Source organism: Argopecten irradians, chromosome 2 (assembly GCF_041381155.1).
Source record: "Argopecten irradians isolate NY chromosome 2, Ai_NY, whole genome shotgun sequence".
NCBI classification, from domain to species: domain Eukaryota; kingdom Metazoa; phylum Mollusca; class Bivalvia; order Pectinida; family Pectinidae; genus Argopecten; species Argopecten irradians.
Window position 1 is genome coordinate 17,198,721 of NC_091135.1, and position 24,175 is coordinate 17,222,895.

Here is a 24,175-nt window from a genome sequence, read left to right on the forward strand (position 1 = left end):
ATTGCGCATGCACCAAAGGCAAAAAAAAAATTTTTTTGTGTTTTTAATATGAATACACGATTAAACACCAATTATTGTTCAAATGATGAATATTAATTATGCTCTGTCGGCGGTGGAGCATCTTTGCATTTTTAAGGACGTAGATCCTACTCTAACTCATTGCGCATGGTTGATAGGAATGTGTATAATGTCTGGATGGAATAAACTACAAGTATAAATGTACACGAACTCTTTATGGAAGAGAATACTTCCAGGTCCAACTAAGGGGTTCTCATTTTAAATGCATATTCTCTCTCGTGAGTTAGAAACAATCCATACGTTAATTTTCTACCTTGTCCGTTTTATTTGATGCCTCCTTTAATATCACGGACGGTTATAACTAAGTACTGCATAAAAGATACGATTTTTCCTTGAAAACTCAACCGGCTTTGATACCAAAGCCTTTCTAAATATTGTACTCATAAAAAAGATTTCTGAAAGAACAACCAGCAGCTTCAAGCAGAGATGCCTTATAATCGGAAAATATATTTCATTAACTACATTTCAGCAATGTGACTGTTGGAATGATCAACTTTTGGAAATCCCACATTTTGTCGTAAAGAATTTTAATTACAGTGTTTCTTTTCTAGTCCATGTTAAACTTAGTTAAACTTTTACGGATTTACATGGATTATACACGTGTTGGGTGCATTGTGACTAAGGACCTAGCAGTGACAATTTGTGTAGTTGGGCCGAGTATAGTAGAGTCACTGATATTATTGAAGTAGACTAACATTTAGTGTGATTTTTTGTTTATTTTTGTCTAGTAATATTATCAAAAATCAAAAGTACTGTACAGTAATATAAGCTTTCTCTACAAACAAAACAATCCGTTTTGATAGTGCTCAGTCCCTAACAACACCTCCAACCCACATCCCTCCCCCAAAAATATACAGGTATACTTCCCCGATACTCTAAACCATGTGATCAGTACCTGTAACGGTAACTAACAGCTCATTGCGTCATGTGCCAGTCTGACTTACGCTCTGCGGGCGGGAAATCGTCTACTATTCGCAACTGGAGTAAAGACGGGCGATTCTATTATTTCATGTACCCCTCAAGTAAATAGGTGGAATAGGTTTCAATGTCGGACAGAGACTTAATCAACAAGTATTGTTTAAGCTTCCACTTAAGTAAGTCTCACTTCAAATGTAAAGATATTAAAGAAAATACTATATCATATTTATTTTGTGGTAAATTTATCCGAAACATATTCTACGAAACTTTGGGAATGTGACCTTCCCCTCCTCTAGGAATAATCGTATCGCCTTACGAGAAAACTTTCGGCTGCAGTCTCCATCAGAGATTGTTTTGCTGCCCGAAACACAGGGAACGGTCCGAAGACGGTTTTGCTACAAAATGGTATGTATTTCAATATTTGAAAGTGTAATATGAATCTATAAGTATTTTTGTGAAACTTTGATAGTGGTCTTCTTTCACTAAGTTTTTCAGAAACACTAACAGCGTAAAAACGTGGATGTCATAAGTGGCGTGCACTGTCATGTGCACTGCCATTAACATCTCTCAGATGATAGGAAGAGTCTCGCAGATCAGTTTCCCGTATAGTAGCTTGTTGCTAAATTTAGCGTTGTGTGCCATCCCGAATCTCGCATTTCACTAATCTGATCGTCAAAGCTGTACTGAACGCTGTTCTAGTAATCATTATGTTAGAAGAAAATAATCACAGACGAAACGTGATTCTTCGTTTACCTCGGACGATTTTGTAGATCTGTCTGGTTTAAATCCAGAATATGCTGCCGTTATGCACATCTTCAAAACAATAGATCAAAAGCTGATAACGTTTAAGATGTGGTCCTGGATACCAATGTCTGACTTAGGCCCTGCCTTTGCCTATGATATTACGAGGTCTGTGCTTGCCTGATTTTCTTTTAGTTTTGTAACAGCAAAATATATAAAAACCATTGAAAACGTCCAACGAAGAGGTACAAAAAGACTTGTTTAACCTTAAAGATCTTTCCTATCCTGACCGATCAAAGACCCTGGGTATCCCAACACTCGGAGTATAGAAGACTGAGGGCTGATAATATGGTGGAGACCTTTAAAAATAATCAACAGAATCGACATTGTTACCAGTGACAACATGTGTATACCAATGAGACACACAGGTACAAGAGGTCAAAACAAAAACTCTACAAGAAACCCTTTCGTCTCAATTCAGCAAGTGTTTTCAGTAACAGGATAGTGGAGTCCTGGAATTCTCTCTCTGTTGATGTGGTCAATGCTGAGAACCTGAACATTTTCAAAGATAGATTAAACAAGCACAGGAAAAACCATGCCATGAAATTTTTACCATCAACCTAGGAACAACAGTATATTATGCACAAACCTAGGACATACAATAAAGGATTTTAAGCAATCACTTTAAATATTTTACCATTATTGTAAATATCACTCTATCTCTACAATCCTTTTTTGGCTTCCCAATGATGTTGGACTGATGAGCAAACATCTGCAAACACTGAAGGATGATCCAACATGCTGTTAGATTAAAAGTTAAATTCATAAATTTATTTTATATATATATATATATATATAGAAAAATATCTAAAAGTTATCTTTTTAACTCGCATTTATAGTTGTCAACTCAGATAATTTGATTTTGTCAAACTTGACAAAAAATGTCAATATGAAAATAAGAAGCAATTCAGATCCATTGCCTTATTTATTTACTGGCTGACGACACCTATAGGTATTAAACTCGTCTCACTATGCCTGTTGTTCAATCCCTTTTCAAATAATATTTGAAATAAGATTTGTTGAAATTGAAATTTTCGTACACAGTTCGCCATGTTTAACATTTTGCTGTGTTTCAATGTCCTGAGAGTTGAATAACACTACCTTTTGTGGTAGAATACTGATTAAATATTCTAAATCAAATTTTATGACACGGCATTAATGTTATTACTACAGCTCTTACAATAAATATATGGGTGGAGTTGACACCACAACCAACTGTGAATGCATATATGTTATATGATGTTGGATATATATGATGGCAATACATTTTTAGGCTAATAGCTCACTTGGCCATGGTCTGACCTTCGTGATGGTGCCGCATCTGTCGTCCGGAAAATTTTCACAAAAATCCTAGTAGTCGTATGCATGAACAGCTGAATGGATTTTGACCAAATTTGGCTTGAAGCTTTCTTGGGTGAAGGGGAACCAATCTTATAAAAATGGTGGGCCTCAGTCACTACCAAGCCCAGTGGCCCGAGGGTGGGGACTAGTAGGGGAAATATAGAAAATTCTTAAAAATCCTCTTCCTTCTGTAGAAATGAAGGGATTAGGTTCTTATTTGGTCTTAAGCTTCCTTGGGTGAAGCGGAACCATTTTTGTATAAACAATGGGTTTAGTCCCCCAGGTGCCTGACCAGCGAGGCCCAATAGGGGAAATGTTCAAATATTTCTTTTCTATAGGATTTAAGTTGGAATGAAGGGATTTTGTTGTAATTTGGTCTTAGCCTTCCTTTGATGATAGATGGGAACAACTTTGATGGGTCTAGAGCTGGTCCCTCAGGGGCCCAATATGAGAAATATAGCAAATTCTCTAAAATCCATCTAAATCCTTCTGTTAGGAATGAAGGGATTTTGTTCTAGTTTGGTCTGAAGCTTCCTTGGGTGAAGGGGAACAATCTTATATAAATGGTAAATTTGATGCCCCAGGGGCCTGAGGGATGGGGCCAAAATAGAAAATGTATCAAATTGTTTATAAACCTTCTGTAGAAATAAATAGATTAAGTTCAGATCTGAAGCCTTCAAGTTGGTAGCTTGTATTCTTAGCCTGGAACAGGTGAGCGATACTGGCCCAATGGGCCTCTTGTTTTGAAGAATTTTAGATCTGATGAACCAACAGTATTTTTTGAAATTCAAAACTATTGTGTATCAAACATGTCTCAGGCATTTTGAAATGTGATTTTACACCAATAATGGTCCAATATATAACATAATAAAGGTTCAGAACAATATAAAATAAGCATGAGCTATCTCTCATTTTAATAATCGATTGGCCATGGATTAAAATCAGGAATTGGTCGACTTACACTACCAAAAATGTCTAAAACAACTGTATTTCATCCTCAAAATTCAGTGGTTTTTTTTTTAAACAGCAAATTTTAGTGAAACCATGCTAAGTTCACCAAATGTGCCATGGAGATGCAACAATGTTGAAATGAACATTGTATGTTTGAACTATCTGTAATACTGAGCCTGAGGTCAACCGACCTGCAGCCATGTGGCAAGGGGTTAACTAGAGCTGTCATTGATATAAATGTTAAGTATCGATATATCGAAAGGAAAATCACGATGTATCGATGTATATCGAAACAATGATGTTGTTGAGAAAAAGATTGTTTTGTGTACTACATAATCGGTTATATAAATGAAAACAACGAATGTCACTTGAGAACTATTGCTGAGTATTTCATATACAGAGGCCTCCACATAATCGAATAATGGTTATTCCAATATTTCGGTTATTTGCATAAAATTCTGCGGTCCCGATTTTTTCCTTCTTTATCTTTGTTTTTCAACTCCGTGTATTTGCATAGACTTTTACATGACCTCCGGTTATTTGAATAAAATATTTGGGAAATTCTAAAAATAAAATCGAATATTTTTCAATTTTGCAATATATTTTTAGCGAAATTCGTCGATATATGTTTCAAGATACTTCGCTTTTACTAGAAATCATCCTGGTAACAGATTAACGTTATAGTATGGCTTGTTATTTTATGCATGAATCTGCAAAGGTATTCGACGCTGTTACGATTTACATCAGCAGCGGTTGATCATAACTTTAGTATATTCACTGACTCAAACATCTAATTAAAGCATTTGCACATTCAAATGTGTTTATTCATTAACGTAACGTACCTTAGTTCGTGATCGGTTGGAGAAACCATGCTTCCTTACAACAATCGCCATTCATGAGTAGTCTCGTTCAACCAGAGGCTTGTTGACTACGACAGACATGTGCGTATCAAGCGTCTCGTTGAACGAGACATAAAAGCATGCAAAGTCGGCGTGCAATGACTACCGCAAGTTTCGTACAGTATGTAAGCTTAGGATACAAAAGATACTTGCTACGTTAATTGTTTCATTGCAACTTGAATATGCATTAATTTCTGAAATGTTATCAAGCTATTCGCCGCATAGATCAACAATACAGGGAGAATTCTCAAAAGACATTTAGGTCGAGTGAATGCATGGCTTCATCACCTGCCGCCATCTTTCGAGAATTCATTAGTGCAACGCATGTGTAAAAGCCAACACTACTATGTTGATCGGCACTTTGAAGTTTAATCACCTATCGTAAGTTCATTTTGCCAGGCATATGTACGTAAATTTTGGTTATTATTTTCAGGTTTTAGGGAATTGTAGACAATACAAATTCCAATCCTGTTTAGTAGAATCTAAATTGCATTTGTTATCGATCGTTTCGCTGTTTCTCTAAATATTCACGTGTCGATCCTAAGTAAACAAGAATTCTAATATTGGATATTTTTTGTTATTATAACAATTAAAATCGATTACAACTTCGAAAATAAATTACTTGTGGTTTCGTTTTAAGTGTAAATATTTTTACGTATTTATCAAGTAAACGAATACGATATCTATTTGCCTATTCATACATACAGTCCAAACGGAGGTGGCAAAGATTGTCATCTCTCGCACTATTCGAATAACTCCTCGGTTATTTTGCATATTTTCTTCTGGAAAATGGACCTATGCAAATAAGCGGAATCCTCTGTACATTAAATTGTGGTAATGGTGAATCCTCTGTATATAATAAATTTGTGGTAATGGTGGAAAATTCATTGAATTAAAATGATCAGGAAATTTACAATATGTATACAGTTTGTATACTGTAAAAAATATTCCAATGTTACTATGTCATAGGAAGGTCATCAAGTACAATTTCGGTCATTGTATCGATTTCGGAAAATAGGAATCGAGTATCAGAAGATAAAAATCAACAATACATCAATATTGTTTGTAATGATGACAGATCTAGGGTTAACCAAATTTTACATAATTATAGAAATGTCTAAATCTGTTAGTTAATACACACAATTTTCCGTTCTATCCTGCAAGCGAAAATTTTGAATCACCATGATTGATGTCACAAAGTTTTAAGCTGTGCACAAAAATAATTGAATCTTAAAAATGAAATATATTGAAAAATTATGCAAATATGATGAGCTGAAAGAGTGAACAACTTTGTATATATAAGTAAGCAAAATTTTGTTATAGTCCATCACAAGGTTTGATGAAAAAAATTTCAAAGAAAAAATGTAAAAAAAAAAATAATAAATAAACATGAAGATATATAGGAAAACATAATATTGCAGAAAGACTTTTGAACCCAAACTGTAGATTAGACTAAAAACTTTTTCACATAGGACCCCAAATTTTCAAACCAAGGAGTATGTCAGTAATAGTGACCCCTTCAGTTGAGAGCGCTATATGAGGTTGGTATTGTCTTGTAACCAGACGTCAAGACCTGATAGTGGCAGCTGGACTGATTTTCAATAATTATAATTAATCTAGGATTTGGGGGAAACTATCCTTTTTCAAAATAGGGGAAAATTTTGTGAAATATAGGAGAATTTGACTCCAAAATTATATTAATTTTGACGAAAAAATACTGTTAAACAACTAATTTTATTTTTAGATTTAGTAAAGGAAGATTTAAAGCTAAAATAAAAAAAAAATAGTTTCTCATAAAATATGCAGTAGCTGTATGATAAATATGAATAAATTTGCAAACAAAAGTCAAAACATTAATGAAAGAAGGCACAGGGGAAATTGTGTTACAAAAACGGTCTCTTTTTTTTCGCTTTAAATGAGGGAATTTTTAAATCTTAAGGGAATTTTAGGCTAGAGGGGCATTCGTTCCTTGAGGGGAAACTACCCATAAACGTAGTAAATCAGAGCTAGATTAATCCCTGCATATATATTTAAAAAAAAAAAAAAATGTAAAAAGAACCATTAAAAGCATATACTACAGAAAATTGAGAGAGTAGAAAAATATGTGTACCATAAATTATTATATTTTTTCTACATACTCAGTCATGAAATACTGGGTTGATTTAAGGCAAACTCAAATTGATCAATTCTGGCAAGCAGGAATTCAAGTATATATACTATTAGTGTTTAAAGTGAAATGTTCATTGATACGGTACTTTCTTTCCATCCATATAGATATTAATGTCCTAGTCTTTTTTTTTTTCTCGGCCAATGAAAATATAATTGTCTTTTTTTTTTTAATCGTTGCAATCTATTTATATATTTATTGGGTTTTTACAGTCTTCTTCAGCCGACGTATCACCATCCATCACCCCCTGTGGCACCCCTCTCAGTGGTACGCATGCCCCCAAGTACGGCACAGTCATTCCAAACCGCATCTTTGTAGGGGGTATTGCAGCAAATGTAAGTATATACTGTGGATTGGCAAGAAAAACTAAAATTTTAAATGGTTAGCTCCAGTTTCAACAATCAGTTGCAATACATGTGCATTGTGCATGTGAAACTTTGATTTGAAATCAATGTTCTAAACTTTACAAAATTGTTAACTGGGCAAGGTGTAGGTGATTTGCATTGTGTTGTAATGGTAACCAGGTTAAAACAACAATTTTAGGATGGATATGTTTTTATTCATGATATACCTTTTTATATCATTATTTTGTTTTGGTAAATTTTATTTTAAAGAAAAGCATTTTGTTGAATGATTATTATGACTTCATTACAAAATATGCTAACCAGCTTGTTTGGCTATGCACTTTATTGCAGACTACAGAGGCCGAATTAAAGCAATTTTTCCAGGCTTACGGAGCAGTGAAGGACTCCAAGATTATAGCTGACCGAGCTGGAGTGTCCAAAGGGTTAGATTTAAATCATGCTAGTTTAGATTGATACAAAACAAGTATTGATCAAAATTCCAAGCTTTATGAATGATCCTATCTGAAGTTGACACTAAAACTTGTATTAAGTCAGATCATTACAAAAAAGAAGAAATATGATTGAAGCTACAGGAGAAAAAGTGATATATGGTTGAAAATGAAGTATGTCTGTTTTGTTGCTTTGGCTTAAATTTTAATAATCATTTCTTTTGGAAAGTTTCTTTGCAAATATCATTATGATATTTTATTATGAACTTTTATTTGTATAAAATTCCATATTTTCTAATAAGGGTGCAGGTAATTGGCATAGAGTTTGCCATTAATATCAGAGACCTTTTTTTTCAAGTTTTTTTCTGAATATCTGTTATTGAGGAACCTTTATCATAAACATGAAGTAAACAAATTTTTGTTTGCAACTTTGCAACATGAAAATGTTGCAAATGAGCGTTCACCTTCACATGTGCATCACAGATTTTCAGATGTATTTTCTGTGATTCTATGAGACAGTTTTGTTTTTTTTTTCTGTGTAAACATTCAGTAAATAAATTCTAAAAGAAGTGTTCAGTACGATAAATCTCAGTAATTGTATGACAATATATTTATGCTTTAAACAAAAATTGAACATTATTTGGTAGGTGCTTTCAATAACAGTTGTCACTCACAACTACTGCAGAATTTGTATTATTTTATATGGAATTTGTTCAGATAAATTGGCAAAGTTGACACTATTGGAGGCGACGCTGGGCCCCGCCCTGAATAGTGAATACTGTATATGTATTTTGTATTTGATATCTTCATGGTGAATCTTTTTGATCTTTTCATAAGGTATGGGTTTATCACGTTTGAAAATCAGGAGGATGCTGAAAGAATAATAAAGAAGGAGGTAAGTTTGCATACAATATTTGTCATATTTTGATATATGGAGTTTGTTAGTAGTTCCCAACCAGTGCAAAGTCGCAAGAGAAGATAACTCAACAATTACAAAGTCACAAGAGAAGATAACTCAACCAGTACATTGTCACAAGAGTAAAAAAGCGACAAGTGAAGATAACTCAACCAGTACAAAGTCACAAGAGAAGATAACTCAACCAGTACAAAGTCACAAGAGAAGATAACTCAACCAGTACAAGATAACTCAACCAGTAAAAAAGTGACAAGAGAAGATAACTCAACCAGTACAAATTCACAAAACAACCACAGAGAGGATAACTCAACCAGTACAAGATAACTCAACCAGTAAAAAATGACAAGTGAAGATAACTCAACAATTACAAAGTCACAAGAGAAGATAACTCAACCAGTACATTGTCACAAGAGAAGATAACTCAACCAGTACAAGATAACTCAACCAGTAAAAAAGCGACAAGTGAAGATAACTCAACCAGTACAAATTCACAAGAGAAGATAACTCAACCAGTACAAAGTCACAAGGGAAGATAGCTCAACCAGTAAAATGTCACAAGAGAAGATAACTCAACCAGTAAAAAGTCACAAGAGAATATAACTCAACCATTACAATGTCACAAGATAAAATAACTCGGCCAGTACAGTCACAAGATAATTATATAAGTACAATGTCACAAGATAAGATAACTTAACCAGGGCTTAGTAGAATATAAAATCATGATCTTTGATATAACACCATGAAGACCTCACCAAAGGTCCATAATTCATAATTATTTGCTGTCAAGAAATGCAGTTTGAGGTGATCTTTTTGATTGTGTAATTCATCATATCATTTTCATTTCAGTCCGACAACCTTGTGTTTAAAGACAGAAAATTAAACATTGGTCCAGCAATCAGAAAACAGGTACTGTGTCATGATTTTAGAACATAATATTTTTGCTACCTTATTCAGAAAGGGAAGAAATAGACTTGCTATGGAAATATATCTAATTTTCCCCATCTACTCAGTCAATTCATGCTTGAAACTTCTTCCTATTACATACTTAACTCTGGGTATTAAATTATAAGTTATAGTCGTCAGTCTTCTTTGTAAGCTTCAGTGTTATCTAGGTGTAGATGGTGTAATATAAATGGTTAAACAAATACATAAATCAAGCTGAAAGTAATCTTTAAATTTCTTGCAACAACAATATGAAAAAGTGTATTCATGACATATGTCTATGTCTTGAAGATCTATATAATAAGGTATTTTAGACATACTTTTTGATTGTCATTGCAGCAGGTTCTACAAAGGTCCTTTGGTAAGTATTGTTTTTCATTTTATATACAGGATTATTTAGATCCCTATCATCCAAGTAAAACTTAGAATGGTGAATCATATGTAATGTACATGTGTCTTTCTGTATGATGCTGAAAAGTTGGCAGGTAACTTGTAGCTGAAAACAGTGTTTCATTGTCATACATTTCTAATCAAGATTTAAACGATCACATTCAATTTAAAAGTGTGAATTTATTACGTTTTCGACTTTTTGATCATGATTTGATTTAAAATTAAATATAAGATGATCAATAAAGACATGTATGAAGACTTTCAGACGAAATTGGAGAAAATCTGTTTTAAAAGTCTGTTAGATTGTACGTACACAGACAAGTGTTTTGGAAGCAGTAGTAGGATTTTCTGTTGCCCAATTGCTGTCGTCGTCAAGATCAGACAAAAAATGTTTTCATTTACAAGTTAATGAACTATATATAAGAAATAATAATTGAAAGCTCAAGTCTGCTTAATCCAAGTATTCAGTTTATAGATTATGATATTATTGCAATTGCATTGCAATTATTTCATTTTTTTTTGTTTATGGTTTTATGAAAGAAAGAAAAACTAGGGAAAAAACTCCTTGCTCAAAAACATGGGAAAATATTTATTCCTCTACATTAATAATTCTGTTATCCCATTAATTACACAATCTGAGCTTCTTCAGGATGCCGACCTTCTATATTTATTCCATTGGCATCAGAAAGTGTGTTCTTGATACAGTATGACAAACCCCAGTCATGCGGCCTGCTAGTGTATCAAGATTGTCCTGTAGGCCTTACACTGGGGTTAAATTTTTCAGATGGAATTGCAGATCATGAAATCTTGAGTGAGCAACGTGAGGTAGCGGTTACATTGCCTGAAAAGTTTAGCCTGTGGTCTGATGTTCATGTTTTCTTGTTTCAAATGCCGCACAACACACAATTAAACATTGTTTCAATTAAACGTTTTAGCATGCAGGGTGCACTATCAATTGGATTTATATATTAGACGTTTGAATTTTCCTTGTTTATTTTGTATTTTCCCCAGAAGGTTGTTGATTTATACTGTAGTAGGACTTATCATACAAAAACAATGTACACTTCAGTGTGGCCTCTCGCAAACTTCAAAGTCAAGGCAATCTTTGGGGAAAATATGAAAATGTGTTTTAGTTTCAGCTCACCACCATAACTTGTTTCAAGAGGTGCATCATCCATGCGTTGTTAGTTGATATACACCCGGTATTCATTGATTGGCTCTGATGTTACTGCATAATTAATGACAAGTTTTCCATATCTAGTCCTTCTCGATGCATGAAACCGCCTCTTCAAAAACGATGGCCTCCAGGCCAACAGCTAGGATGTGGCGACTAGTTACTGGGCCATCTGTAGATACATATCACTAATTCCGTGTCATTAGGTTAAGCTTTCGTTTCTGTGGCGGCGGAGGACGAGATGGTAGTCCTGCCTTCCTCCCTTATGCTTTGCAGTAACCAAACCTTCCCATTTTAGTTTATTGTATTACTAACCTGTTTGTGTTTTTGTTACTGTAACTATTCACTGTGCCATTCATTTGTCAAGCAGTTTCAACTTGGAGACTGTAAAGTCACGTAAAATCCTAATATGAGATGCTTATATGAGAAAATTATGGTATGTTGTAAATCTTCATTCATTAGATGGAGTAACGTGATTAAGGAAACAAGAATGAACTGTCAATGTCTAAAATGGTGTTGGAATAATACATACGCTGAAATCAAGCTTATGCCCTGAAGATATTTGGATGCAACATTTACAGAAGCTTGAGTTGGTCTACTGTTGTAGGACAAGCCTGGATCTAAAGACTAGATCAAAGCTTGGTCATTGTGATGTTAATGCTGACATTGGAGAGTTGGATGTTTGGTAGTCACTATCAATGAAATGCTTTTTTAGGAGGCAGTCAAAGTCAGTCAGATGCTTGTGTAAGAAGCAGTCAGCATGAGTTGGATTTTAATAAGGACAAAATCAACATCAGTCATATACTCTCATAGGATATGTTTGTCCAATTCTGGTTCCGTTAAATAAAAAGTTGCTTGACATTAGCCCTATGCTTGCAATTAACTCCTACCAAATCTGCTAACAAAATACCCAACTTATTCTGTTCGGTTTTAATGCATAAGTTTTACCCATAGATTCAACAGATAAATTACTATTATACATTGAAACAATAGAGTTACATCTCATGTCATACTTGTTAAAAGTCCGTAAATGTTTATGTTGAGGGTGTCTGGTCCTATATTTGTGAACTTGAAGTAGAAGAGAATGCTGTGTGAGTGTAAAGTACAGTGAAACCTTGTTAACTTAATGTCAAAGGGACCATGGTAGATAGGGGCTGATACTACTAAAAAATTTGTTACCAGCAGGACCACGAGATATTAATTTCTGGTGGTTCTTAATTTTAGTGTTCGTTCTTCCCTCACATTTAAAAATAAGTTATTTTCTTTTGGTGAAATCTAGTATGTTTTTGTATTTGTTCACTACAGGAATTTCAGTATTGTATGCTTGATTATACATCTTGGGCCAAAAATTTGTCTATACCATATTCGACCCAATAAGTGCCCATGTCCCTATAAGCGCCCCTCCCCCTTTTTTGAGGCCTCAATTTCAATTGCCCAGCAGGCATAAATAAGGACCAAAACTACATAAATGGTATAAATTTTTAATAATTTTGACTTTTTAGCACCTTTTCATTTTTATCAATTTTTAAGTGTCCTGGGCGCTTATTGGGTCGAATACGGTATCTCATTTATCAGTTTTGATAGAACGCTTATTCTCTGGCTATTGGTCTAATGCCAGAAACCACCAATAGTATTGACCCCTTGGTTAATCTTTGATGTGATTAAAGTTTTGTATACGGTTACATGACTTTTGCTGTGTAAAAACTTTCATTGTTTTGTGTATGGCTGCTATGAAACTTTTGAAAACTAAGTTAGCAAGGCTCAACTGTACATATGTAAAGTAGGTTTTTCCTCGCCCTTTGCTTTTGAAGGGGACCTTTTTCTGATTGTAAGAGAATGAGATGTACAAGAGAGATTGCTGTAAGAAGTTTTTGGGAATTTGACAAGTTAAACTTTGGAAATAGATGGGTCTATTATCAGTAACAGAAAGTCAATAACATATGAAGTGTGAGGACAGACAAGTGCAGTTTGTGTATGAATATGTGATTAAAATGCTCCACCACCTACAGAGCATCGTTTTGAACAAAAATTGGGGTGTTATTTGGTATATATGTCTGATTATCACAAAAAAAAAAATAATTTATTATATATGTCTGATTATCACAAAAAATAATATGAATAATTTATTTTGCTTTTGGTGCATATGCAATCAGTACTTCATTCCATACAGGACAAAGTGCCACAGAATTGTTTCGGGATGCAAGAGTTTTTTTTATCTTGAAGTAATGATGTGAAGTAAGTAAATTTGTAACTAAAAAAAAAAAAAATACTTGTCTGCACCTGTTTTTGAAAGAGAAAGAAACCGTTTTTCAGTGGTGGAGCATCTTTAGCATTGGAATGAACATGATGAGAGCAAGATTTTGTGGATGTGTTGCGTGTATAATCCTATGTTGGTTGTTGAGTGTTAAGTGCGGTGTTTGTAGTCCTGTTTGTAGTGTGATATTTTCTGTCATTTTAATTTGATGATTATGGTTTAATATGCTTGAGTTGTGGTCAAAAGTGTCTTTTAACTAAAGAGGAATGTTTTGTTTTGAATCTTAATGCTGACTATATTGTAACAGGATTGAGGATTGAAGATTTGTTTAATATTGTTACAGACCAGAGCCTACCTTCTGGGACGGTGATGTTCTCTAATGGGGTACCATATACATATCAGAATGGAATGGCTATCTTCCATGCTCCAGAGGGAGGCTACCCAATACCGCAGCCACAAGTCAGTCCACAGGTACATTTGGATATAAGATTTATAAGTGTGACAAAAATCATCTTTTGTATAAGATCTGTTGAAACATAGGCCTTGTTTTGACTATTTCCATTTCTTAGTTTTCATCTTGTAGTAATATTAGTACTTCTCGTTTGTTTTCAGGTGCAAAATTTTTTTTATTGCCTAGACATTTATGAAAATAGATAACTGCCAGGGTTTAGACTCTGAATTCAATATTTGCACTTCTCTGCCACTATAGTTTAAAATAGTAACATTAAATATCTGATTCAATGCTGAAAAATGAGGGGTAATTCCGTTAGAACGTCCCAATGCCCCCAGGTAATCAAACAAGGATTTATTTGAAAATTTAAATATTTAAATATAGATAGAAATGATTTCTGAATGAATTTTAAGGGGCAAGATATTTTAATTATATAACACTACCTAACTTTTGATTTTATGTTCTAAAGAATATATAATTTACGGTAAGGATTGATTTTGTAGCAACCAGCCTACTCGACTGTGATGGTTCCTCAGACACCCACCATGTATGTGGCCCCACAGTATTCTGCCTACCAACCGGTCAGTATATATTCACTTTAAGTAATAGCTCGAAACTCTCTATCAAAAGTTTGCAAGCAGTCATATTGACTTTTAAAGTTTTGAACAATTAATAATATGTATACAAGAGCTTATTGACAAATATTATGGCTCCTTTTCTAATTCTAATTTTAGTTAACCCTTAGACTGCTATGTACGACTATTTACCCGTTGGTTTAAATGGCCCTCGTTACTACTCGCGTAATAAGATGTTTTTTGACTCCCGAGTTTTCAACCGGCAGTCCGATCGTCAAATCTCCCTCCTGTTGCTAAAATTATGACTGAAAACGAAAGTAGAATGCTTCCGATTGGTTCTAATGTCATTACATTCGATATTCTCGGAAATATACTCTAAAAATAACCACAGGTGTGGAAGAAATTCAAATGGTATACTGACTCATCAAAATGGCCGCTCAGATAGATCGAACTGATGAAGAATATGTAAAACAGTTCTTTGCTAGCGATGTGTCAGAAGTTGAAAGTAAATTTGAAGGGTCAGACAGTTCTTTGCTAGCGATGTGTCAGAAGTTGAAAGTAAATTTGAAGGGTCAGACACTTTAGATTGGGATCCAATAGAAAGCAACATTATTTTAATTGTTGACAGATGACGAGATTGACTTTGACAATGCTCCGTTCACAGGCATTGAAATTAATGCATAAGATGCATATAATGGCACTGTGTATAACGACCACCTATCTAATGTGGCCAACGACCGATCATTTTAGCCCTGTCAAAGTTGTCTAATGACCGGTCGCTGAGATCGACTTTTCGAGTACCGAGTACAGTGTGTGTGAAGTAGCATCCTTTTGACCTACTTCTGGTAATTAACTCTCTTCAAAAGCAAATGGCAGCCATTACTGAAGCACAAGCTATGAATTTTTTATACAGGACTGTATGGTTTACAAGCTATCGGTTGTAACATTTGAGGTACAAATATGGTTGCCGACTTCAGGATGGAAGTTTTAAAGACCGTTTATACCTATCAAAGACTGAAATTATGTTTGGTCGCGAACGCCATGTGTACGAAAAGATCACTCGAGCTCGTAAAGCGTGATTTTGAAGCCACAACTCGGATGATATGGTAGGCAAAGTAAAAACATGCCGATTTATTTTATGTGTTCCGTTATTCATTTGTCGATATTTAGCATTGTTTTATTACTAAGAAATGGCCTGTACTTAACCTATTTCAAATTAGGCCTATACATTTATGGTTTCTTTACGAATTGAGTCAGTCGGATTATCGCCCGAAGTAACTCGGTAGAAATGCTACTGAAAGTTAGTATGTGTTGTGATTTTAATGGTTTTGAAGCTATAAATTGTGAGAAAACGCCGCCGTTAATCCGTCAAAACTGGTTACATGGCAACATTACATACGACTTGTCAGCGAGAATGTGTTGTAAAAATAATAAACATTAACAAACAAATTAAATGAACACAAACCACGGAAATATATTGACAATTATTTCTTAAATAGTGCATGGCATTACATATATGAATATCCAATAGCAGGTGTGTTTTGCAATAATAAACAATTTTCATATAACTTTTATCCACACAATGCAAATAGTTTTCAAGATATACTCATTTATAATTAAGTTATCATTTCCCTGGATTTTACAAAATTAATGCAGCACTGAGAGCCATTACTTTACAAACCATTGCAGCAGCCTAAGGGTTAAGAATCTAAAATCCGACCATTGATTATGGTTTCCTAAATAATGCAAACAAGAACTATAATTTTGCTCTGTTCAACATTTGTTGAAATAAACTTTGCATTGCATCATCACATACATTGCCAGGAAGGTGTTTATCTATGTGCTGTTGTATAGTATTAAATAATTACCAGTATCTCGACTGTTAAGACCTATTACTTGGCCCAATTCCACTAATTGATATCACATTTATGACCTATATGAAAGAAGCATTCTCCTTCCTGTTAAATATTTGAGTTGATACTGGTATAATTGTAATTTTTGTAGATGACCTTTATCATTTTCCTACCATTTTAGAGGTTTTGCCATAGACCCTTATCCGCTGTCGGTTATGATGACTTTAACAGATGAGCACTTTCTAATTATGTATGTATGATTTGTTTTGCAGACAACACCTCAATGGACCACGGCTGCTAATCCTTGGAGATGGGCCCCTCAGGTACATAACTGTGTGATAAAACACTCTAGGTTGTTGCTAGGTTGGGTGAAATCCTCTTCCTTATCTCTACCCTAAGTTCTTACGAACCTGATGTAACATTTAACAAATTCTTATCTACCCCTTTCCCTATCTCAGAACCAGTGTATTACTGTGAAATCATTTATTTTTATTGGGCTCAATTTTCGTGGATTCTGAAATTTTACAATTTCGTTGGCACTTAAAATCGTGGAGAAGACCTTACACATTACCGTTAAAATACACAGTTGACACTGTCACAACACTGTTACCTATACTGTGTGATCGCTCAAGCGGAACTAAGCTCTACCACACAACAAAGTTACAATCACAATCTAGAGTCGGTACTCAGCCAGTTTTTTTACAGATGTAACCAACAAACAATTATCGTGTCACATTGATAGAGTCATGATAAACTCAATAAATTATTTGTTGTTTCATGTAGATGAAGTCTATGAAATTCTGAAAACTATCTTTGTTTGAACAATATTTTCCAACTTTGAACTTGTCATGTTTGTCCTTGAAATAGACCTTATGTAGTGAGGTAATAACAAGGACGTATTTCGCTTATAAATCCTTGGGTAATAATCGTCCTACAATGTATGAATGCATAAACTTACATGGCATTAGTATAGGTATATATATTTTCATGGGGATGTAAATTGGTTGATTATGGTCAAAAAACGATATCCATGAAAATCAAACCCCCACGAAAATTAATGATTTCACAGTAAGTATAATCAAAAGTTGGATAATTGATTACAGAAAAATACATCTGATTGTAAGTTCAAAGACAATAACCTTATTTTGTTGATTTTGTAATTAAAGTTATTAATGTTTAAAAGATTGATCAGCTTTTGATATAGTATCTTGTATGTATACAATACTGTGGTGGGAATCTGAAGAATAAACCAAGGATTTAGTGTTCTCTATAGTGCACAAAAATGTTCATATTGTTTAATTAGGAACAATATCAGTCATTCTTTGGAGACTTTTGTACGATGAATCAGCAAGCTATTTTAGCTATCAAATTTACTTGGACTAATCTAACCTAACCTATATAGCCATTGTTCTTCATCGTTTTGTGCCATCTACCATTTGTAAATGTTTTCTGTTATAAATTTCTGAGTTCAACCAGTGAAATTAAGCTGAAATTTGCGTTTTGGTGACAGTTTTAAATCGAAGATAGGCACCATCTTAAAAAACGGATTTCAAACTTCTTCTGTTTTACTGGTGTGATCAAAATGAAAATTGTTAAGGATGTTTAGGTAGTGGAGCCCATAAGATGTAGATTTGGGCCCTGAAAAAATGATGCGATGGCAAATACAAATATTTATTTTAAGTACCGTAAATAAGATATTTTGCATGTGGTCATATTTTGACTTATTTGGCGTTTGTCATGAAAGCGCCAAAATTTAATGCACCAAAATTTTAACTACATATTGATTTATTTGTGTATAAGATCAATACATCTACAGGCTATTTGTTATGTGAACATGTACTCTTGAATAATTTGTATATCACTCGATTATGTAAGGTAAACACTGATTGCGGTGCACCAAAACATTGTAGAACATTTTGAAATGCCAAATTTAAACACACCAAAGTTTTACCACCCTATTTTGATACAAAAATGTCGAAATTTCCCGACGCCAAAATATCCCAATTTATGCCCTGTAAACAGAAAATGGTCATAACGCATATTAGGAAAGTTTTGAGATATCCTTGATAAAACAAATAAAACACTTTATGTTTGTTTTACAGCAGAGTCCAGGTCAGACAATTGGGGGTAGTCCCAGCTACATTTATGCAGCCATGCATGCGTCCCCGGAACTGATGTACGCCCAGCCGCCACCACAGGCCTATCAGCCGGGAGAAATGACCGACACTATGATTGAGGCTGCCCCTCTGGAGGTAATTAACCCCTTTCTGTAGACATTCCATTGCATTGTCTCCAACAAACATGTAGGCTGGAGACTTCACTAGAGGAGCCGTGCTCTTGTTCTTCATCTCTTGCACTGGGAGCACATTTTCACTGAAAATATTGTCTAGTGTTCTGGTTGTATTCATCTCTGTCAACAGTTCATCAACAGCTGGCTAACTGTTAACTTTTGGCCATGGATTTAATTTCCTGGTTATTCTTTATGACAATGTAAGTGTTGCTGTATGCAATTCTTACAATCCATAAATTTTTTGATGTGATTTTTTTTCCCTGAAAATATATACTTACATCTGTGAATGGCATATTGCATGTTTTTGTCATTAGCCTTGAAATTACTTGAACAGTTGACAGAGATTAGAATGTATGGAAGGACAATTCCGGATAGAGACTGGTGTTTACTAATTATAAAACCAAGATCTGTATGCTAAGTTACAGTGTTGAACTAAAGAAGAACAGAACATAATATATGACATCACATTTACTGTTGTGTGTATTGGGGGTACCTACCCTATATGCCATCAGGAAGCTCCTACTCTGTATGCCATCAGGAAGCTGAAATTGTCGTTCATGAGTGACAGGAACTCTGTATACTATTGGAATGCTGAAGTTGTCGTTCATGTGTGACAGGAACTCTGTATACCATTGGAATGCTGAAGTTGTCGTTCATGTGTGACAGGAACTCTGTATACCATTGGAATGCTGAAGTTGTCGTTCATGGGTGACAGGAACTCTGTATACCATTGGAATGCTGAAGTTGTCGTTCATGGGGACAGGAACTCTGTATACCATTGGAATGCTGAAGTTGTCGTTCATGTGTGACAGGAACTCTGTATACCATTGGAATGCTGAAGTTGTCGTTCATGTGTGACAGGAACTCTGTATACCATTGGAATGCTGAAGTTGTCGTTCATGTGTGACAGGAACTCTGTATACCATTGGAATGCTGAAGTTGTCGTTCATGTGTGACAGGAACTCTGTATACCATTGGAATGCTGAAGTTGTCGTTCATGTGTGACAGGAACTCTGTATACCATTGGAATGCTGAAGTTGTCGTTCATGGTGTGACAGGAATCTGTATACCTTGGAATGCTGAAGTTGTCTCATGGTGACAGAACTCGTATACCATTGGAATGCTGAAGTTGTCGTTCATGTGTGACAGGAACTCTGTATACCATTGGAATGCTGAAGTTGTCGTTCATGTGTGACAGGAACTCTGTATACCATTGGAATGCTGAAGTTGTCGTTCATGTGTGACAGGAACTCTGTATACCATTGGAATGCTGAAGTTGTCGTTCATGTGTGACAGGAACTCTGTATACCATTGGAATGCTGAAGTTGTCGTTCATGTGTGACAGGAACTCTGTATACCATTGGAATGCTGAAGTTGTCGTTCATGTGTGACAGGAACTCTGTATACCATTGGAATGCTGAAGTTGTCGTTCATGTGTGACAGGAACTCTGTATACCATTGGAATGCTGAAGTTGTCGTTCATGTATGACAGGAAAGCATGTTTATCTGCAACACATGGTCTGTAGGATATTAGCCATACTGTACATGTATTGTGGTTATCCTTGATAAGTTTTTATTGTAATTGTCTGTAGATGTGCACAAGTCTTTTGGTTCGGCTTATTTTATTTTGTTATGGTTACCATCAGTTGTTCTCATAACCTCGCCAAACTTGTGGTCATTCGTGGCAGATGATTATAAATTGCTATCTGATCAGCTTGTTCATGTTCTGAAAATTACTGCAGTATCATTTTATAAACAGTTCATTGAAAGCACTGTTCTTGATGCATTCCAGATGACCTTGTAGTAGCCTCCAAACACTATCCAGGAAGACTAATTTGACAATATGTAAAAGATATTTATAGCACTTATTCACTTTTAATTAAACAGTATAACTATAGCACCTGTCTTAAATAAATTGACCCTGGAAAAAAAGTTTTTTAAGGCGAGTTCTTTGTCAAATCATTTGACCTCTTCAATATCATGATTAAATCTCAAATTCTGAAAGTTTAGTAAAAAAAATTCCTTCTTAATTTACTCTAGTATTAGACAAAATGGCTACAATATTTTAGAAGTAAATATGTGTAAAAACCTAAGGTATTTTGAAATTTATTAGGTAATGCAGAGTGATGCTAAAGTGAAACTGGATATAATTTGTATAACTGAATTTGTGCAGAAATTCCAATTTAAGAGGTAAAGTTCCAGATAAAGAATATCATAAGATTGTATTCAATGGCACATTGCATTGCTTTAGTGTCTTCAGGCTTCACCACCTAGAATGAACTGTGGTTTAAGTTTAAATGTTGCTGAGAAGAGAACCACCTAGAATGAACTGTGGTTTAAGTTTAAATGTTGCTGAGAAGAGATTTTGGAATGCCTATTTTATATTCTGGATAAGGTAATGTGGTTCTGAGTAAAATGTGACATAGGTTAGCCTGTGAGAGGTGAATAGGGCATTATTGGGAATATTTATATGGTGTTGTACGGGAGGTTGTTCACTGTTGTGGAAGGCTGGCTGGAGGTTTTGGGAAATTCTTGTGTATTGTTGGTTATTTTAAGAAATTCTAGTGTATGATTGAAGGAAGAAATTTTGTGTGTGGTGTGTTGATCAGTGGAAAATGGTGTTGTGTCTGATGGATGGCGTGAAGATTATTGAGAGATGTTTTGATTTGGCTTTAGCTTCATGTAGCCACAAATCATCGGTTTTGTTGACTTGTTTTCGTGAGGAAAATTCTATTTTTAAATTGTTATGTATTTGTTTTGTTTTTAATTTATTTGAACTTCATTTCTGAAAACATAAGTGTTTATACAACGCTCTTGTGGAAAATTGTATGTGCTTCAACTTCAAGAGTAAGGTGTGGTACATATACGTTCAGATTATCACAATTGACATTATTTACCCTTTTATAAATGTTCCTGTCAATTACTAGTGTTCTTGTCAACAAAGAGTGTCTGGGTGTCTGGGTGTGGAAATAAGAAAAATATCATCAATATATTGTTGAGTTGTACACAACATTCGTATGCTACTGATGTGTCTGGGTACCCATGGTGTCGTGAATGTTGTATTAAAGCTGATGTCAAGTTCTCACATAATCATGGACATGGACTCGTGATATATGCATGTTGAGATATCATTCATGTATTTGCTGGATGACATGGCTGCAGCATTGTGTATATGTTAAAGTGTGGTTCAATCCTGCATGTGTTTGTGATGCATGTCAGTAAGCTATTTCATGAGACTTGTATTTAAGTTGACTTCAATTCAGGTTTCATAAGCCAGAGGTCTTACTGGTATTCTTGTTGACAAATTTTAGTCTCTATGATTAGTACATGTATATCAATTTACTTTTCCTGATAAGATATAATTTTATTAAAAGCAAAAACATACTAAACTTCCAATGCACACAACTTTTGAAAAGTCCTGGAATTCAAATTATTTCAATTTGGAATTCAAATTATTTCAATTTTCATTTTGTAAAGAGCAACACCTCTGGTCATGTTCCATAAGATTAATTAAAGTCTCAACATGAGAATACCCTGAACAATTAGGTTCTCAGGATGCAAAGGTTTAATCACAAATTGCTGTTAGGCCTGCTTATCCTGACTATACAGGTGTACTGAGCCATTTGAATTAAAATACAGTAAAGCATACAAAAAATCAAATACTTTTACAAAGGTATGGATATACAAGCACCTGATTATTTGTGTGTGTATTTGTGATCAAACTATGCTTAAAACCAAATTGCTTGCCATGTACCTAGACTACAAGAGGTTTATTATGTAGGTACTGTGGTTAACTGCACAATAGACTTAAATATTCTGTCAAGGCTTTTACTACTGCATTTTTCATAACACCTTTTAAAAACTTTCCCAATGCAAAAGTCTTTTACAAAATTGTACTGGTATATTTTGATGGAATTGAGTCTTTATTGTTTGCTTGACAAATAATATTGGTAAAGGTCTTGTATTGCTTTTCTATGCCTTACTGATTTTTGATACACTTATTTTTTGGAAAATTGAAACTTATTGAAATTTGAAGTTGCCTTTAAAACCTTACTTGCAAATGAGAAGGCCAAAGAAGACATGAGTTACAAATCTTGTTTGATTGTTTTGTTTCCCCCATCAATCTTGGCTCAATGTAATGTTTGGTGCCCTGGATAATGAAAGGCTTTCCGAGGGGGATGTAAGATCTGGAAATTTGCCCAAGATAATACTACTTAGCAATGAAAATCCAACCTAATAGAATTCTGGAAATCTAAATCCTGATAATCTAGGTTAACATCTTTCTACTGGTAACATGGCTTTGAGTTGATGAGAATTATTGTTGTGAATTATGACATGTACAATACATCCATTTACAATATAGATGCAAAATGGTGAGAAGAAGGTAGAGGCTGTCACATTGGTTAAGTTCTGAAGTTGATGTATCGGGTAGCATTGCCGGATTCTTGCCTGTTAACATTGGTTGGCATATTCGGTGTAGGTGATGGTTTTGACCTATTGTTTGTATTATACTGATGACAGCTCTATACATTAACCTAACTATACGATGTACCAAACCAGTCTGCTATGTTTCAGAGTCTAAATAACTGCTCGTTATACACCAGTTTCTATTTCTCCTACCTTTAAAATCCTCGACACCTACGCTTTACAGGTGATACCATCCTATAATAAGTTAAGCAAATTACTGTAAAATTCCAAAACGTTTCAGGTTCAGTGGTATGACTCTTAAGTCGTAATTGTCTCCTGTCTAAGCTGCTGACAATGTTCATTTCTATAGCATGCATTTATATGATACTAATATAATTTGTGAAAACAGAGGAGCTTGAGAATTGTTGCTTCTTCACTGCATGTGTTTGGTGTATCCTAGGGGAAATGTTTTTGAAAGCAACAAATATGAACAGGAATGTTGAAGCTGTTTACAGTATAGAGTTGGAATGCATGATGAATAACGGACTACCCATACCTGTCTCATATTTCCTAGTCTTTGAATATTTGTATGTGCATGGGAAATATCTTTATTGATGGAATTTAGATTTGACACTTTGACCAATTATATAAAGGTAGATAAGATTGGGTTAGGTTTCTTAAATAATGAGTATCTTGTGAAGGTTAGTAGATGTAAGCATTGATAAAGCTGGGTAATTAGGCACATGCTCTGCCCCAGGTTTACTAGTAATTACTTGGTGCGATATATAGGAGCTAGCCACTGGCCTCCCCCAATGATAAGACAATTATCTGTAGTGTAATAGACTGCAGTGTAGATCTACGCTCTAACACTATCGCTGGAGCCTTCAGCTTGGTCTAATGACTTGAACAGACTTTACAATGTGGTCAATTTACAGAGTGGAGGTAATGATCTTACTCCCACACACACTGCAGCTG

At 34.6% G+C, this 24,175-nt stretch overlaps 1 protein-coding gene across 2 annotated transcripts in view; it reads left to right on the forward strand.

The window, feature by feature from the left end:
* Positions 1-1,242: 1,242 nt before the first annotated feature.
* LOC138314647 (protein boule-like) overlaps positions 1,243-24,175 on the forward strand; it is a 30,977-nt gene continuing 8,044 nt past the window's right edge. Inside the window, exons 1-11 of one of the 2 annotated variants that reach the window (XM_069255088.1) lie at positions 1,243-1,401; positions 7,368-7,490; positions 7,851-7,942; positions 8,786-8,843; positions 9,711-9,770; positions 10,146-10,167; positions 10,981-11,007; positions 13,968-14,095; positions 14,579-14,656; positions 16,776-16,826; positions 18,606-18,755. In XM_069255088.1, coding sequence (XP_069111189.1) covers positions 1,399-1,401; positions 7,368-7,490; positions 7,851-7,942; positions 8,786-8,843; positions 9,711-9,770; positions 10,146-10,167; positions 10,981-11,007; positions 13,968-14,095; positions 14,579-14,656; positions 16,776-16,826; positions 18,606-18,755 — 792 coding nt within the window. In that variant the 5' untranslated portion in view covers positions 1,243-1,398. The remainder of the gene's footprint in view (positions 1,402-7,367; positions 7,491-7,850; positions 7,943-8,785; positions 8,844-9,710; positions 9,771-10,145; positions 10,168-10,980; positions 11,008-13,967; positions 14,096-14,578; positions 14,657-16,775; positions 16,827-18,605; positions 18,756-24,175) is intronic. The other variant, XM_069255089.1, reaches the window with a different exon arrangement.